We start from the raw sequence: 18,065 nt of genomic DNA, 5'->3' as shown, positions 1-18,065 counted from the left end.
TTCAATCTCAGACCCCTCCCCCTCATACAGTGTCACACAGCAGCAGTGTGGGTTGCCCCGCCCTGGCAAATACCTAAGGCTCTGCCACTTACAACATAATAAGTGTGCCGAGACAAAGAAATATGGCCCAAATGAAAGAACAGATCAAAACTCCAAAAGAACTAAGCCATGAAGAGATAGCCAACCTATCAGATGCACAGTTCAAAACACTGGTAATCAGGATGCTCACAGAAATGATTGAGTATGGTTGCAAAAGAGAGTGAAAAGTGAAGGCTATGCAAAGTGAAATAAAGAAAAATATACAGGGAACCAACAGTGAAGGGAAGGAAACCAGGACTCCAATCAATGATTTTAAGCAGAAGGAAGAAATAAGCATTCAACCAGAACGGAATGAAGAAACAATTCAAAAAAATGAGGACAGGCTTAGGAACCTTCAGGACAACTTTAAATGTTCCAACATCTGAATCATAGGGGTGCCAGGAAGAGAAAGAAATTGAAAACTTACTTGAAAAAATAAAGGAGAATTGCCCCAATCTGGCAAAGGAACTGGATTTCTAGGAAGTCCAGGAAGCTCAGAGGGTCCCAAAGAAGTTGGACCCAAGGAAGCACACACCAACGTGCATCATAATTACATTACCTAAGATTGAAGATGAAAGAATCTTAAAAGCAGCAAGAAAAGGAGACAGTTACCTACAAAGGAATTCCCATTAGACTATCAGCTGATTTCTCAAAAGAAATCTTGCAGGCAAGAAGGGGCTGGAGAGTATTTGAAGTCATGAATGGGAAGGAAGGACCTACATCCAAGACCACTCTATCCAGCAAAACTGTCATTTAGAATGGAAGGGCAGAGAAAGTGCTTCCCAGGTAAGGTCAAGTTAAAGGAGTTCATAATCACCAAGCCCTTTTTCTATGAAATGTTAAAGGGTCTTATCTAAGAAAAAGAAGGTGATCAAAAATATGAACAGTAAAATGACAACAAACTCATAACTATCAACAACTGAACCTAAGACAAAAACAGAAACCAAAACAAACTACAAAAACAAGTAGAACAGGAACAGAATCACAGAAATGGAGATCACATGGAAGGTGATCAGCAGGAGGGGGAAAGGGGAAAATGGGGGGAAAAGTACAGGGAAAAAGAAGCATAAAGGATAGGTTCAAAATGGACAGGAGGAGGTTAAAAATAGTACAGGAAATAAAGCCAAAGAAAGACCTTATATGTACGACCCATGGATATGAACTAAGGGGTAAGAATGCCGGTGGGACGGGAAGTGCAGGGGGGAGGGGAATAAAGGAGAGAAAACAAATGGGACAACTGTAATAGCATAATCAATAAAGTATACTGTATTTTTAAAAAGATTTTCTTTATTTTTAGAGTGGAAGGGAAGGAGGAAGAGAGGGAAAGAAACATCATTGTGTGGTTGCCTCTTGCGCACCCCCTACTGGGGACCTGGCCCACAACTCAGGCATGTGCCCTGACTGGGATTAGAACTGGCAACCCTTTAGTTCGCAGGCCCCTGTTCAGTCCACTGAGCTACACCAGCCAGGGTAATAAAATATACTTTAAGAAAAAAGAAATTATAAATGTACTTGACATTGTGGGTATTTACATCTATAATAGTTAATGATCTTTAATAAAAAATGAATGAAGAGTAAGTTACTACTATAAATGCAAATATTGTTTTTTACTGCAAAAAATTAACAATTTTAAATATAGTTATTTGGAATTTTAAGTTTGAACATCTGCCTTATTTTTAGGAGCTCTGCCAGTGCCGACCTGGAGAAGGAAATTGTTCCTGCTGCAAGGAGTGTATGCTGTGTCTTGGGACCCTTTGGGATGAGTGCTGTGATTGTGTTGGTAAGGTGACATGCTGTAAAGTTTCTTAATATTTCTTATCACCAAGTCCTTGACTGTAAGAGACTTTAAAGAATATAAATGTGCCCTGGCCTGTGGTTCAGTTGTTTGGTGTCATCCCATATACCAAAATATCGTGGGTTCGATTCCCAGTCAGGGCACATATATAGATTGTTTGTTTGATCCCCTAGTTAGGGTATGCACCTGGGAAGCCACTTACCAATATTTCTCTCTCTCTCTCTCTCTCTCTCTCTCTCTCTCTCTCTCTCTCTCTCCTCCCTCTTCATCTCTCTCCCTCTTTTCCTCCCTCTTCTTTCTTTCCTCCCTTCCTTCCTCTCTCTCTAAACCGGTGAGGATAAAAATAAAGATTATAAATGTATTCTTTGTGTATAGTCTAGTGTGTGCATAAGATTAATAGGTATATAAAGCATTATTTTATGTTACATTTTCTTATATTCGATGGTATTTACATACAGGGTGGGGCAAAAGTAGGTTTACAGTTCATGTAGAAAATAATACAAGAATTAATAAATAATAATACAAGAATCAAGTCTGTTTTGTGTACTTACAACTATAAACCTACTTTTGCCCCACTTTGTATATGTATATTACCACTTTTATAGAAAATGGCCTAGGAGGAAATTAAAAGTGCTTATCCTTGGGAAGTTTGTGAGGAGGAACAAGGGGATTTTTAAATTTTTTATTTTTAATTTTTTTATACTGTTTAATTTTTTATAAGAAGCATGTATTATAGTTGTGAATAAAAAATGGGTAGTTAGCATATTAAAAAATAGATTATCTTCCTTTATATGAGACTTCAGTAAAACATCCTTGAGAAACTAAAAATTATTTTTAAGGGCTTTTCGAGGAAAGTCTCTACAATGTATGAAGTGAAAAAAATAGCAAGTTGCCAAAGTGCGTTTATAGAATGCTATCATTTGTGTTTTAGAAAGAAAACTTAGGCTATTGCTGGGTGAAATACTCATCACCCGCTCTCTGACCAGTTCATTCTTTTTCACCCCTAAAACTGAAGTTCAAGAGTCTCTTTGTCTCAGAGACCTTCGTCATTTGACAGAGATAGGATCCTCTATGCTATTCACATTGCTTCTGTTATATCATGTAGTACGTGCTACTACAATTGTTGCTTTGCATGTCTCTTCTAATAGAGTATAAACTTCTTAAAAACAGGGGTGGTATCATATTGATCTTTTAAAATTAATCTCTGTTTTTATCAAAGTGGAATATATGCCCATATTTTAGATACATACCCATAGTGCTAAAACAATCCTGTGTTATGTCTCTTCTTCCTAATCCTTTAATCTGTGCCAGAGACAACCACTTTCATCTCTTTGGTATTGTATTACTCACATAATTCTAAATAATATCCTTATGTTATTCCCGTGTTTCTTTGATATTAGAAACTATGAGTTAACTTCTTATTATGGTAGATGATGATTTAGCTTTCTTGTCTCTTACCTTTCCAATACAGTTTTATCACTACTTCTAGTTGAAGCAATAATTTAACAATCCATTGAATAAATTAGTATCGCATACTAGTTTGAGGTACAATAGTGTAAACACTGATTCATTAAATGAATAATCCTATTATCTGTTTTTTTGTATTGGATTATATGTACTGAGATTTCTTTATCTTCCAGGCTCTGTATAAATGTTTAAAATTTTGCCTTTTCAGTTTTAATTTCGAAGAGCCCTTCTATGATTGTCCCTTTGGGGGAACATGCTGTTCTTTTATTCCCTCTTTTTGTTAAATGTATTAAGGTGACAATGGTGAACAAAATTATATAGGTTTCAGGTGCACAATTCCACAACACATCATCTATATGCTGTATTGTGTGTTCACCACCCCAAATCAGGTCTCCATGCATCCTTCCTACTACAACTCCCTCCCTGCTCCACCCAGTACTATTGTTGTGTTACAGATGTCTTTGTTTTCTTCCTGGGACTGATAATTACAGAGTTTGGTTGTTACAGTTTTTCCTTCTACTCTTTGTACTGCTTCCATTTCCTCAAATGTCTAGTGATCTGGGCCATCTATTCGTATGTAATAATCATTCTAATGCTGTCTAGAAGGCCTGTGCTTATAGACAGGACATGGAATCTAGTTTGCCTCATTCTCAGATGCTTGGAGGACAAGCTGGCTTTTTCACTGAGGAGTCCTCTATCTCACTATCTATAGATCTTTCCTTTTGGGGTTGTACAGCTTTTTCAGAGAAAAATCTTTTGAGTTTCTTACCTGGGGTGGGGCTGGGGTAATTTGGCTGGCTGCTAATGTTCTGGGATTCCAAGGGGTGATGTCAGCATACTGTCATTTACTCTCCTTGTTTCTTTTCATCCTCATCTTCATTCTACAATTTTTGGTATTTCTAGTCCAGACCTCTTTGGTTTAATTTCTCTAAAGAAGAGCCCTCTCTTCTCCTATAGTTGTGGGAGAAGAGAAACAGAAATGTGGAGCCATAACCATCCTTAAAATAAGCTTACCTCTGCAATACCTGGTGTTTCCACCCCCTGAGTCTTCCCAGAGTTCTGTGGTTACATCTGCCTGGGAGGAGACTGCTGAGTCAGTTACATTTAGCTGTTAGGTCTTCCAAGGTGGAGTTGGTGTTTCAGTTTGTTTTTCCTCATGGTTTTGTAGTGAAATTTTGAGAGAACTGGGACAGAAGTGATTTTTTCTTTATTATCTTAGATTCACCTTGGTATTTCTAGTAGCTAGTATAGTATCTAGCACATAGAAGGTACTCCAGCACATAGAAGCGTTTTATAATACTGGAAATGTATTATTCTCCCAAGATAAACAGTTTATGCTATGCTCTTGATGGCTGTAACTTTTTTTAAAATTATTATGTCAGGTCAATTAAAAGAAGCTTTGAATTATTTTACATCATTAAATGTAAGTTAATTTAATATGTACAATGAAAGTAAAAAAGAAAGTAAACATATTAACCCCTAATGTACATATACAAGCATTTAATTTAACATGGATGCCACATATACAAATGCACTTTTAGCATTGCCTAAAATAATGGGTGTGTTTTAACCATCACACAGGGGTAACAGTGCCATTCAGCTCCTTCTTTTAGGAAGGGAAGTCTGTAATTCTTCTACTGAGAAAGAATAATTATACATGCTCATATCTCTACAGTTTCAGAAGCAACTTGTGATTTTCTGGGCTAGTTCCCACATTAAAAATTATTTACCTTTGAGGATTTAATACATTTTAAACTTCCAGAGAGTTTATAATGTCACTTTATCTTTCATTTTAAATTAAATTAATCTTTTTACTTTCTAGGACAAAATGTAGATATTTCAGGGTCTTTGTACAGCAGTACTCTTTCAACCACATTGTAAGCAGTTCTCTTCCACATTAGGCTTTTTTGTTGTCCTTCGTAAACCTGTGGCCACTCCTTTCTTTTATTTGAAATACTCCCAATACTTTTCATGGGTGGTGCCCAGACCTCTGAGAGGACTGAAATTAGAGTTCAGCATTCCATTCCTGTTTCATTCTTTGGACTTTTAGCTCATATTTTGTCTAGCAAGCTTTCTCCTCCAGCTCCCTTGTATAAGAAAATTAGTTTCTGTTTCCTAGTTTTTTCTTAAGGTAAGAGTAACGACTATAGTTCATTTTCATCCCTGCCGCCCTATGGTTTTTGGAACCCGGATCTCTATCTACAAGTTTCTGGGTTTTTTTTTTTTTTACATCACAACAGTGTTTATTATGTGAATTTTTTTACAATACAAACAAAAAATATAGAGATGCAATATCTGAATACAGCTAAAAGCAGAATGGTGACTTTTTCTTTTCAAGAGGCCATGATTCCCATTTCTTGTAAAATAAAGAGACTGCACATTGGTAGAAAGAGGTTGGTTGTTAGCTCCATAATTTTGCCTAGAAATGATCTATAAATGTATTTTCCTCCTGCTACTTACCATACAATATAAAAAGAGAATTAAAGGAAAGTTCCCTTTAGATGCTATATTCTATTTTAGCAGGGCCAATATATGGAAAATACCTAAGTTAAATGTTATTACAAAAATGAAATAGTAATAAGATTCTGGCTAAAGATGGCACTGAATGAGAATAATATATATTTAAAGAATCCAAAACAACATACAAACAAATGAAAAGGCTGTTACAAAAAAGCTCTAGGTGCATGGTAGGCATATGCTTTCTTTTTTCCATGTGTATTTTTATACAATGGAAGTGTCAAAAAATAGGGTCAACTGTGTTAGACTAAATTACAGTATTGTATACGCTGCACTGGATGGAACCTTTGTATTATAATTATCATAGAGAAGCATAGTTTGTATCATATTTATCCTCAGTAAAAACCTTTTAGAGTCTTTTTATTTTGGAATATCCTGTAAGCACTCAAGCCACCAGTACATGATTGTACAATAGTAAAATGTTTTCTTGCATTAAATTGAAGACATCTGTTTAATAAAAAAGAAAGAAAGAAAGAAAGAAAGAAAGAAAGAAAGAAAGAAAGAAAGAAAGAAAGAAAGAAAGAAAATGTAGGAAAGTACTTAGAGCTGTTAGTTTCTAAGTACACAACACCCTAGACAATTCAAGGCATCTTAATCTCCATCAAGAACAAAAAATAATAATAATTTTTGTCATGCTGTTAAATCCATCATTAAGGATAAAACTGGTACGAATTGGTCAAACGGATCCAACAAACACTGATGTCCAAATTGGCATATTGGCAACTAATATGTAACTGATGGTCAGTAGAGGATTTAAAAATCTTCCCTTTCTTCTTCCTTTCCAAGGTTCTTGAAGCATTCTGTTGTTCTAAAATACATTGCTGGGCTTCCCAGTTGGCTTTCTTATGTGCAAACTGACGATGTTTTTCCTCTAATTCTTTATTTTGTGCTTCCAAATTCTTTTTCATTTGCTCATGATACCGTTGGAGCTCAGCTTCAGAGTCCTTCAGTTTCTGAACTTTTTCTTTGACTTTTATCTCAAACACCTGCTCCACCTTCATCTCCATCTTCTTCATCTTAGCTACAGGCTCCCCTCTTCCTTCTTCCATTTGTGCCAGAGGATTCTTAGTAAGCTGCCCTTTTTTCTTATTATCAACTCCATTGTAAGTCACAGCGACCAGTTTTCTGCTCCAGTAGTTCACATAGTGTACATTACTAATGACATCTTTCAAGCCCTGCATGTCTGTTCTTATCAACATGTTTCTTAGAATTGTGAAATCACAGTGTTCACCGTTTTCAACTTCTCAGTCAGTCATGCTACAGGTGCTGGCTGCTGTTGGAACTGACCTTCACACGAGGGTTTTTTGTTTGTTTGTTTTGTTTTTACTTTTCCAAATATGTACAAAATAGAGTTCAATGAACTGCCCTGTACCTGCTCCCCATCTTCAATAGCCATACTTGTTTCATACATTCATCAGTCTAGCCTCTTCTTCCCCTTTTTTTGTTGGAGTGTTATCAATAATTTCACTAAACCCCCAAAGTTCCTAAGTTATGCAATGCAACAACAACAAAGAATAAATTTTCTTATATAGTACAGGGTTATTACCATACCTAAAATAATTACAATACTTCTTTAGTATTTATGACCCAGTTCATATTCAGATTGCCCTAGTTGACTAAATGTTGTTTATAGTTATTTTAGTCAAATTAAAATTCCCACAAAGTCTACTTACCGAATTTGGTTGTTATGTTCCATAAGTTTATTTTATTCTAAAACAATTCCTCTTCCCCTCACTGCCATTTAAAATTGCATTGACATGTTGAAGAAACTAGTGAGTTATGATGGATAATGTACCACATCCTGGATTTGGCCAGTTGCTTCCAGTGCTTATTTAACTTGTTACTTTATTTTCTCTATTTCATATAGACTGGAAGTTAGAGCTAAAGGCTGATTAGATTTAGGTTCAGTTTTGAGGAGCTGGGGTACAGTGGTACACAATAATAATATCTGGTGGCCCTGCTTTTGGTGATGCTAAGATCGATCAGTGGGTTCAGATGGTGAAAATATCCTTTGGTGATAAGTTCCCTACCAACCTTTTTTAAAAAAAGATTTTATTTATTTATTTATTTATTTATTTATTTATTTATTTATTTATAGAGAAAGGGGAAGGGAGGGAGAGAAATATTGATGTGAGAAAGAAACTGATCAGTTACCTATTGTATGCACCTCAAACCCTCAAACCAGGCATGTTCCCTGATGGGGATTCACACTGGCGGCTTTTCGTTTTGCGGGACAATACCCAACCAACTGAGCCACACCAGTCAGGGCCCCCCATGTCTTTTATGTGGTGGCTTCACCCTTCATGGATGACTATTGCTATTGTCAGTGATGGTGGGAGAGTAAGTGGAAGCTATACTAACCTCCTCCCAGGACCAAACTGGAATTACAACTAAATTATAGAAAAATCATCCAAAATAACTAACTGAACACTAGCTGGAGAGAAGCCTTATAACCATGCACAGACGGAAGAAGCCACATCACCACAGTGTGACTGCTAGGTAGTACACAGGAGGTGCGAGAGGACTGAGTGGGCTCCCATGGACAGCATCTGAAGTTCCAGAGGGATATTTCAATGGCTGGGGGTTCCTCCTGAGAAGTATGGGGTCTAAACCTCAAGCTGGGCTCCCCAGCCTACAGCACCAGAACCAGGAGAGGAACCCAAATGGCACACAGCTATGAAAAGCAGCAGGGTTTCTGTCTGCCACAGAGAGATGGTTGGAGACGGAGAGAGCTTCTTAAAGAGATAACACACAAAATTTCATTTGCAGCCACTTACCCTGGGCTCTGGCAGAGAGGGCAAAGTGGACCAGAGACATGAGAGGAGAGTCTGGGGTTGGCGGCTGTGGGGAGAGAACTGAAGGAATAGCTGTCAGGATCCTGTACTGAGTCATTACCCAAACTGCAAGAGACGTCATTCTCAGGCAGAGCAATTCCCTCCAAGTGGCATCAGCCTGAGGGGAAGCAGTAGCCCCACCCACAGGAATTACTCTGTCACACCCTGTGATACTTAAGCCCAGCTGCTGAGCAATACAGGTGGAAGACACACACTCTTTAATCCTAACAGAAAGCCTGCAGGCAGAGGAGGATGTCTGGGAGCTCTGAGAATTTAGCTACCCTCTCCCAGGCCTGGTGCTGGTAAAAGCCAGCTTTGGTGTGCAGCTTGCTTCATTTTGCTCACAAACAAGCCCAGCAGAGGGAACCACAAGCTCTGGATCACTGATAGCTACAGACAGGTTGTCCAGGGCCAGTCACAAGCAGGGTTTGACTTGGGACTTCACCAGAGTGTTGCGGATCTACCTAATACATAGAAACAAAGAGGCAGCCACAATGGAAAGACAAAGAAACAGACCCCAAATGAAAGAACAAGAGAATTCTCCAGAAGAAGAATTAGATGAAATAGAGCAAGTAATTTTTCAGATGGAGAGTTTAGAGTAATGATTATAAGGATTGCTAAACACTAATATGAAAAGAATACTAATATGAAAAAAGACACAGAAACCATAAAAAAGGACCAGTCAGAAATAAAGAATGCAATATATGAAATAAATAGTATATTGGAAGGAATAAACAGTAGGTTAGATGAAGCAGAGGATCAAATCAGTGATTTGGAAGACAAGGTAGAAAATAAACATTCAAGCCAAGCAGCCAAAAAACAAAAAAAAAAAAGAATTTAAAAAATGAGGGGGGTTGAAAAAACATCTTGGACAACATGCAGCATAACAACATCCACATCATGGGAATACCAGAAAGAAAAGAGAATGAACAAGGGAACAAGAACCTATTTGAAGAAATAATGACCAAAAATTTCCTCAATATGGTGAAGGAAAAACATACACAAGTCCAGGAAGCTCAGAGAGTCCCAAACAAGTTGGAACCAAAGAGGCCCACACCAAGGCTCATCATAATTAAAATGACAAGGCTTAAATATAAGGAGAGAATCCTAAAAGCCGCAAGAGAAAAGCAGGTAGTTACATACAAGGAAGCACCAATTAGACTGTCATCCAATTATTCAACAAAAACATTTCAGGCCAGAAGGGAGTGGCGTGAAATATTCAAGGTGATGAAAAGCAAGGACCTACAATGAAGGCTACATTACCCAGCAAGGCTATCATGTAAAATTGAAGGAGAAAAAAGGAGCTTCCCAGACAAGAAAAGACTGAAGGAGTTTGTTAACACCAAACCAGTACTGTAACAAATGTGTTAAAGGGCTTGCTTGGAGGATGGGGAGGAGAGGGAGGGGAAAACAGAGGAAAATAGTCTGAAAATAAGATGGCACTAATTACATATCTATCAATAATCACCTTAAATATAAATGGCTTAAATGCTCCAACCAAAAGACATAGGATAACTGAATGGATAAGAAAACAAGACCCATATATATGCTACCTGCAAGAGACACATCTTAGATGGAAAAATACACAGAGACTAAAAGTAAAAGAATGGGAAAAGATATTTCATGCAAATGGAAAGGAAAAAAGTGTGGTAGCAGTACTTATACTGATAAAATACACTTGAAAAGCAAGGCTATAATAAGAGACAAAGAAGAACACTGCATAATGATAAAGGGAACAATCCAACAAGAGAATATAACCCTAATAAACATTTTTGCATCCAACACAAGAGCACCTAAATATGTGAAGCAAATCTTGATGGACATAAAGGGAGAGATTGACAGAAATGCAGTCATAGTAGGGGACTTTAACACCCCATTGACTTCGATGGATAGACTTCCAGGCAGAAAATCAACAAGGAGAGAGCAGCCTTAAGTGACATGCTTATTTTTTTCTTTGTCATCTTTTCCCCTTAATTGAATGTCCTGGAAATTCTTCCATATTAATATCTTTTTTTTTTTTTGGTAGTTACATAAAGAACCCTGTTGTGGGCTGTAATGCTTTATGTACTGATTTGTCCATAGATGAGCATTTGGGTTATTTCCAATCTTTTACTATTACAGATAACAGTATAACAAAAAACCTTGTGTAGAAAGTCAATTCCATATAATATTAATAGATATTGTCAAATCCTCCTTCAAAAGGATTGTCATTTGCCTTCCCACCAATGCAGTGTAGCAGAGTGCCTCATCCCAATGACATTACCAAGACATTATGTTGTCAAACTTTGTTGTCATTACCAAACTTTAGGGTTTTTGTTAATTGAACAGGTAAGAAATGATCATTTTAATTTTTATTTCTCTTGTTACCAGTGAGATTGTGACTCCATTTGTAGGTTTAAGGACTACTATTTATTTATATTTGCTTTTTGGTGAATTCTTTGTTCGTATCTTGTGCTCATTTTCTACTGGATTATTGTTTTATTCATTATTTAGAATTTAAAAAATATATATGGGATATAATCCCAATATCTGTATTATTAGTTATACACTTTTCTCATTTGATGATTTGTATTTTAACCTTGTTTTGTTATTTTTGATCCTGGAAAGTTTTTTATGTAGTCAACTTTATTGGTGTTTTCTTTGATTACTTACAGATTTTTGAATCATAGTATACTCCCTCACTCTCAGATGGTACTTGTATGAATTTATTTGTTTGTTTGTTTTACTTATAGCTCTCAAATACATTTGAAATTTATTCTGGTTTATGTGTAAACTCTGTATCCAATTTTTTCTTTTTCAGACAACTACCACTATTTATTTAAATATTATTTATGAAGTCCTAAAATGATTATTCAAAAGCCTGTCTTTCCCCCACACATTTGATATAACACCTGTATCATATGCACTTTGCTTTATTTCTGGTTATTCCATTCATCACTGTGCCTATTCATGCATCAATAGCACGCTGTTTTATTATTTATTTATTTATTATTTAAGACATAGGAGCATTTTTAAACCCTCACCCTAGGATACGTTTATTGATTTTAGAGAGGAAGGAAGACAGAGGGGTCGGGGTGGGGAAGAGATACAGCAATCCGTTGCCTCCTGTATGCACTCCAACCCAGGATGAACCTACAACCTAGATATGTGCCCTGATTGGAAATTGAACCTGCATCCTTTTGGTGTCTGGGACAAAGCTTCAACCAACTGAGTCACCCGGCCAGGGCAATACCATGCTGTTTTAGTATCATCTTAGGGTTAGGCACCTTCTTTCTGCTGGAGTATATTATATTAATTTCAAATACACACACACACATACTAGGGTCGATAAGAGGATTTTTTTCTTCCCTGTGGGTTTGCATGTGTTATTTGTAAAGGACTTCCCAACCAGGCTTAGTTTTGGGAAACTAATAATCAAAAAAATTATTAATATAGTAAACAAAAAGAACACTGACTTCATTTTTTCAGTATGTTTTATTGATTATGCTATTATAGTTGTCCCATTTTTTTCTCCCTTTATCCCCCTGTGCCCTGCATGCCCCCTCCAGATTTCTCCCCCTTAGTTCCTGTCCATGGGTCATACATATAAGTTCTTCGGCTTCTCCATTTCCTGTACCATTCTTAACCTCCTCCTGTCTATTTTGTACCTACCATTTATGCTTCTTATTCCCTGGACCTTTTTCCTCCATTCTCCCTCCTCTCTCTCCTCACTGACAACCCTCCATGTGATCTCTATTTCTGTGATTCTGTTCTTGTTCTAGTTGTTTGCTTAGTTTGTTCTGGTTTTAGGTTCAGTTGTTGATAGGTGTGACTTTGTTGTCATTTTACTGTTCATAGTTTTGATCATCTTTTTCTTAGATAAGTCCCTTTAACATTTATATAATAGACTTGGTGATGATGAACTCCTTTAACTTGACCTTATCTGGGAAGTACTTTATCTGCCCTTCCATTCTAAATGATAGCTTTGCTGGATAGAGTAATCTTGGATATAGGTCCTTGTCTTTCATGACTTGGAATACTTCTTGCCAGCCCCTTCTTGCCTGCATGGTGTCTTTTGAGAAATCAGCTGACAGTCTTATGGGCACTCCTTTGTAGGTAACTGTCTCCTTTTCTCTTGCTTCTTTTAAGATTCTCTCCTTATCTTTAATCTTGGGTAATATAATTGTGATGTGCCTTGGTGTGTTCCTCCTTGGGTGCAGCTTCTTTGGGACTCTCTGAGCTTCCTAGACTTGCATGTCTACTTCCTTTGTCAGATTTGGGAAGTTCTCCTTCATTATTTTTTCAAATAAGATTTCAATTTCTTTATCTTCCTCTTCTCCTTCTGGTACCCCTATGATTCAGATGGTAGAATATTTAAAGATGTCCTGGAGGTTCCTAAGCCTCTCCTCATTTTTCTGAATTCTTGTTTCTTCATTCTGTTCTGGATGAATGCTTATTTCTTCCTTCTGTTCCAAATCATTGATTTGGGTCCCAGTTTCCTTCCTTTCACTGTTGGTTCCCTGTACGCTTTCCTTTATTTCACTTTGCATAGCCTTCACGTCTTCCTCTGTTTTGTGACAGTACTCAACCATTTCTGTGAGCATCCTGATTACCAGTGTTTTGAACTCTGCATCTGATAGATTGGCTATCTCTTCATTGCTTAATTCTTTTTCTGGAGTTTTGATGTTCTTTCATTTAGGCTGTGTTTCTTTGTCTCAGTGTGCCTGTTACGTTGTAAGGGGCAGAGCCTTAGGTATTGGACAGGGCGAGGAAACCCACTTTTCGGCACTGAATGTGGGAGAAGGGTTAAGAAGGAACAATGCCACTTGCTCGGCTGTCATTCCACTTTCAGTCACTTCCCCTGCTACCCACAAGGGAGTTGCGCCCTTCTGGTGCTGATTCCCAGGTCGGTGGACTTGTGTATGTTCTAGAACCCCATGGACCCCTCCAACAAACTGTCCTGTGATACTGGCAGTTTCTCCCACTGCCACAACCCTCATAGGTTTTTATAGCCAGAGTTTTTGAGGTTTTATTTCCCGATGCTGGAATCTTGGGTTGCGCGGTCTATCTTGCTCTTCAGGTTTTCCTCCTGGTTTATCTGCACACGAATGTGACTCTGCCCCTTCCACCAGCTGCCGCCTTGCCATGTGTCCTCTCCGCCCCTCCTACCAGTCTAGATGAATGTTTCTCCTTTATCTTCTTTGTTATCGGACTTCCATACAGTTTGGTTTTCTAGCAGTTCTGGTGTTTTTTTGTTTTTAAATTGGTTTTTATCCTTCTTTTGGTTGTGAGAGGAAACAAAGTATATCTACATAATCCTCCATCTTGGCTGGAAGCTAAGTTCATTTTTTTTAAACTGTTTTTTTCCCTGAGATTTTCCGCTCTAAAGAATAGAAACATACCATTGGATACTATTAAATTACTGTGTAATTTAATGCTCTTTTTTGTATTCTGGGTTTAGCAATAGACTGGACTTTAGGATAATGTGCAACGGTGACAGTTAGGTCTGACCTTTTAAAAGGAGCCATGAGCCAGAACAGTAACTTGGTCTACTTAAACTAATTGTAGCCTAACCTAAAATGGCTTTCTGTTTTGACTTCTATTATTATTTACTTGTCTGCTTTATAGTTTCTGTTTTTTAATTTTTAGTTTATGGTTATAGTTCTGGTTTTAACCCCTCAGATTAATTTTGTCTGTTCTATAATTTTATATAAATGGAATTATATAGTATCACACAGTGACTTAAAATGCATTTTACAAAAACATGAAATGATGCATGATTTAGTAATACAGGCTAATTTAAGAAATAACTTGATCCATGTTTAATGTTCATTTAAACAATGAATTAATGGCAGATGTTGAATTATAAGAAAGCATGAATAACTTATTCCAGTGAAGAAAAAACATAGCAACCATCAACTTTTTCATCTTGGAACACTATCTTATGGAACACTAGAATTCAGTGGTGTACTGTTTGGATAATGTTAATTTGGAAATACTAGATTTTTTCTGAGATTAAGGTCACTTCTAGTACTTAAGGAAAATATAGGCTCCATAACTAGGCTGGGAAGCCTGCTGAAAACCTGCTTAGCAGCAACAACTTCTTAACCTGTTTTGCCACACCACTCACAGATCCCAGAATTTACCCTGGTGAGTCCATAAAAGTGGCTTATGAAAAAGGCCAAAGAACATGGGGGTTGTCAGGTTATGGGCAATGCCTACAAAACTCAGGAAAACAAGATCAGATAGTTTTGCACTTACACTTGGAACCCAACCCTGAACCTTTGGTAGGCTCGCCACCGTGTTGATCAAATGTTTCTTCTGTAAACCTGCTCCTTTATTTGCCTTGCAAACTCCTTGAATTCTGACTGAGTTCATGGCTATAGTTCTACTACCAACTTGACTGGGTCTTGCCATCTTCTTTAGGGGACATCCAGGGTTTTTATTATGACTCTAGCCCTTGTATCTCAGATCAGATCTAGGTATATTCATTGGCTCCCATAGAGAATGGATTTCTGTTTTTCCTCACACCAACACATTGTTAATTTATAATATTAAAGATCAAATATGTAGTAAGAGTTCAACTAAACTACTAGTGTGGTAATGTTTATTTTTGAATCCTTAATGCCAAATACAATTTTTGTTTCTTTTGCTTTTAAAATACTGATTGTTCTTCCTTTAAGAAAATTTTGCAAATTCTTTAGATACATCATGGTCTCCCCCGAATTCAACCATTGTAAATGTTACGTTTGATTGAATATATGTGCCAGATTGATAGGCCAAAGAATACATGCTTTTTTGTTGGTGGTGGTTGTGGTGGGTTTTATCTTGCTAAAGATGTTTCATTGGGTCCAGATGTTTATAATTGTTACACAAGAAGTATTAACGACACCAAAGACTAGTCATATTGCCTATTCATAGCTTACTTTTATTTTTTACTTTTTTAAAATTATTTCATTATTGTTTAATTACATTGTCTGCGTTTACTCCCCATCACTTCCCCACCACCTCAGCCAAACCATCCTCTCTCCATTGCTTCTACCCCACCTTGGTTTTGTCCATGTGTCCTTTATAGTAGTTCCTGAAAACCCTTTCCCCCCTTGCCCCCATTATCTCCTCTTACCTCCCCTCTGGTTACTGTTAGATTGTTCTTAATTTCAATGTCTCTGGTTATAGTTTGTTTGCTTTTTTCTTTTGTTGATTATGTTCCAGTTAAAGGTGAGATCATATGGTATTTGTCTCTAACTGCCTGGCTTATTTCACTTAGCATAATGCTCTCCAGTTCCATCCATTGCTGTCCCAAAGGGTAGGAGCTCCTTTCTCTCTGCTGTGTAGTATTCCATTGTATAAGTGTACCAGAGTTTTTGGATCCATTCATTTACTGATGGGCACTTAGGTTGCTTTTGGCACTTGGCTATTGTAAATTGTACTGCTATGAACATTGGGGTGCATAGGTTCTTTTGGATTGGTGTTTCAGGGCTCTTAGGACATAATCCCAGCAGTGGAATTGCCTGGTCAAAAGGCAGTTCAATTTTTAGTTTTCTGAGGAAATTCCATATGGTTTTTACAGTGGCTGCACCAGTCTGCGTTCCTACCAACTGTGTACTAGGGTTCCCTTTTCTCCACAACACCACCAGCACTTGCTGTTTGTTGCTTTTTTTATGATGTCCATTCTGACTGGTGTGAGGTGGTACCTCATTGTGGTTTTAATTTTCATCTCTCTGATGGCTAGTGATGCTGAGCATCTTTTCATGTGTCTCTGGGCCCTCTGTATGTCCTCCTTGGAGAAGTGTCTGTTCAAGTCTTTTGCCCATTTTTTAATTGGGTTTTTTGTCTTCCTGGAGTGGAGTTGTGTGAGTTCTTTATATATTCTGGGGATGAAACCCTTGTCTGAGGTATCATTGGCAAATAGGTTTTCCCATATAGTTAGTTCCCTTTTCATTTTAATGCAGTTTTCTTTAGCTGTGCAGAAGCTTTTTATTTTGATGAGGTCCCATTTGTTTATTCTTTCTTTTATGTCCCTTGCTTTAGGGGACATATCAGTGAAAATACTGCTGCATGGAATGTCTGAGATTTTCCTGCCTATGTTTTCCTCTAGGACTTTTATGGTGTTACGACTTATATTTAAGTCTTTTGTCCACCTTGAATTTATTTTTGTATATGGTGTAAGTTGGTAATCGAATTTCATTTTTTTGCACGTAGCTGTCCAGATCTCCCAACACCATTTGTTGAAGAGGCTATTTTTACTCCATTTTACGCTTCTGCCCTCTTTGTCAAATATTAATTGACCGTAGAGACTTGGGATCATTTCTGAGCTCTCTATTCTGTTCCATTGGTGTATGTGTCTGTTCCTGTCAGAGCTTACTTTTAAAACTGGTGTGTTGATAAGAAACAAAAATTACCCATATTGATGTGTGTGTGTCTGTGTGTGTGTGTGTGTGTGTGTGTGTGTGTGTGTGTGTGTGACATTTACACAGGAACTGACTGAAAGAGCTCCCAGTGGCCAAAGCTGGGAAAATTAAACAAAATAAAGTAATATTAGATTTTAACCCAGAGTATAGAATAAATCAGGGGTGTCAAACTCATTTTCACGAGGGGTCACATCAGCCTTGCAGTTGCCTAAAAAAGGCCTAATATAATTTTAGGACTGTATAAATATAACTAATTCTTGACAATTAAGGAGTTGAAATTATATTCAGCCCTATGAAGACAACCACGAGGCTGATGTGGCCCCTGGTGAAAATGAGTTTGACACCCTGGAATAAATATTCATGAGTCTATATTGCTATAAATAAATGATTAAATAAATTAATTAGTGGAGGAGAAAAGACAAATCTCCCGTGCAGAACAATTAGAAATAACTTTTGTAGATACTCCACCCTCAAGGATGGGGAGCATACTGACTTCCTTCTAAGGGGACAGTATGGAAAGGGCGGGGGGGAAAGAGTAACTTTGCGGTGAAGAAATCTGACATATACTATTTCGACCAGGTGTTTAAGATCAATATCAACAGTCATAAATCTTTCTGATAGAATGTACCCTTGATTTGATATGATGAAAACAGCACTTTATTTCTGTGGTTTCCTCCCAATAACCCATAACCCAGATTTCATAATGAGAAAAATGGACAGATTCTGAAAGTGGGGTATCCTACAAAATACATGACCAGTACTACTCAAAACTGTCAAGGTCATCAAAAACTAGGAAAGCTTGAGAAATTGCCACAGCCAAGAGGAGCCTAAAGAGACATGATGACTAAATGCACTGTGGCATCCTATATGGGATCCTGGAATGGAAAAAGGACATTAGGTAAATACTATAGAAATCCAAAGTGTGGACTTTAGTTAATAATAATAATGGTGATTCATTAATTGTAATAAGTGTGCCATACTATG

General features: G+C 37.3%; 1 protein-coding gene across 5 annotated transcripts in view; it reads left to right on the top strand.

The window, feature by feature from the left end:
- The window catches only part of TWSG1 (twisted gastrulation BMP signaling modulator 1), a 66,725-nt gene that overhangs the window by 28,147 nt on the left and 20,513 nt on the right, over window positions 1-18,065 (top strand). For all 5 annotated transcript variants that reach the window (XM_024580371.3, XM_045187860.2, XM_024580370.4 and 2 more), the window contains exon 3: window positions 1,759-1,858. In XM_024580371.3, coding sequence (XP_024436139.1) covers window positions 1,759-1,858 — 100 coding nt within the window. The remainder of the gene's footprint in view (window positions 1-1,758; window positions 1,859-18,065) is intronic.

This window comes from Desmodus rotundus, chromosome 10, assembly GCF_022682495.2.
Source record: "Desmodus rotundus isolate HL8 chromosome 10, HLdesRot8A.1, whole genome shotgun sequence".
In the NCBI taxonomy this organism is placed as follows: Eukaryota; Metazoa; Chordata; class Mammalia; order Chiroptera; family Phyllostomidae; genus Desmodus; species Desmodus rotundus.
Note: the sequence above shows the minus strand (reverse complement) of the source record. Positions and strands in the feature narration are given on the sequence as shown.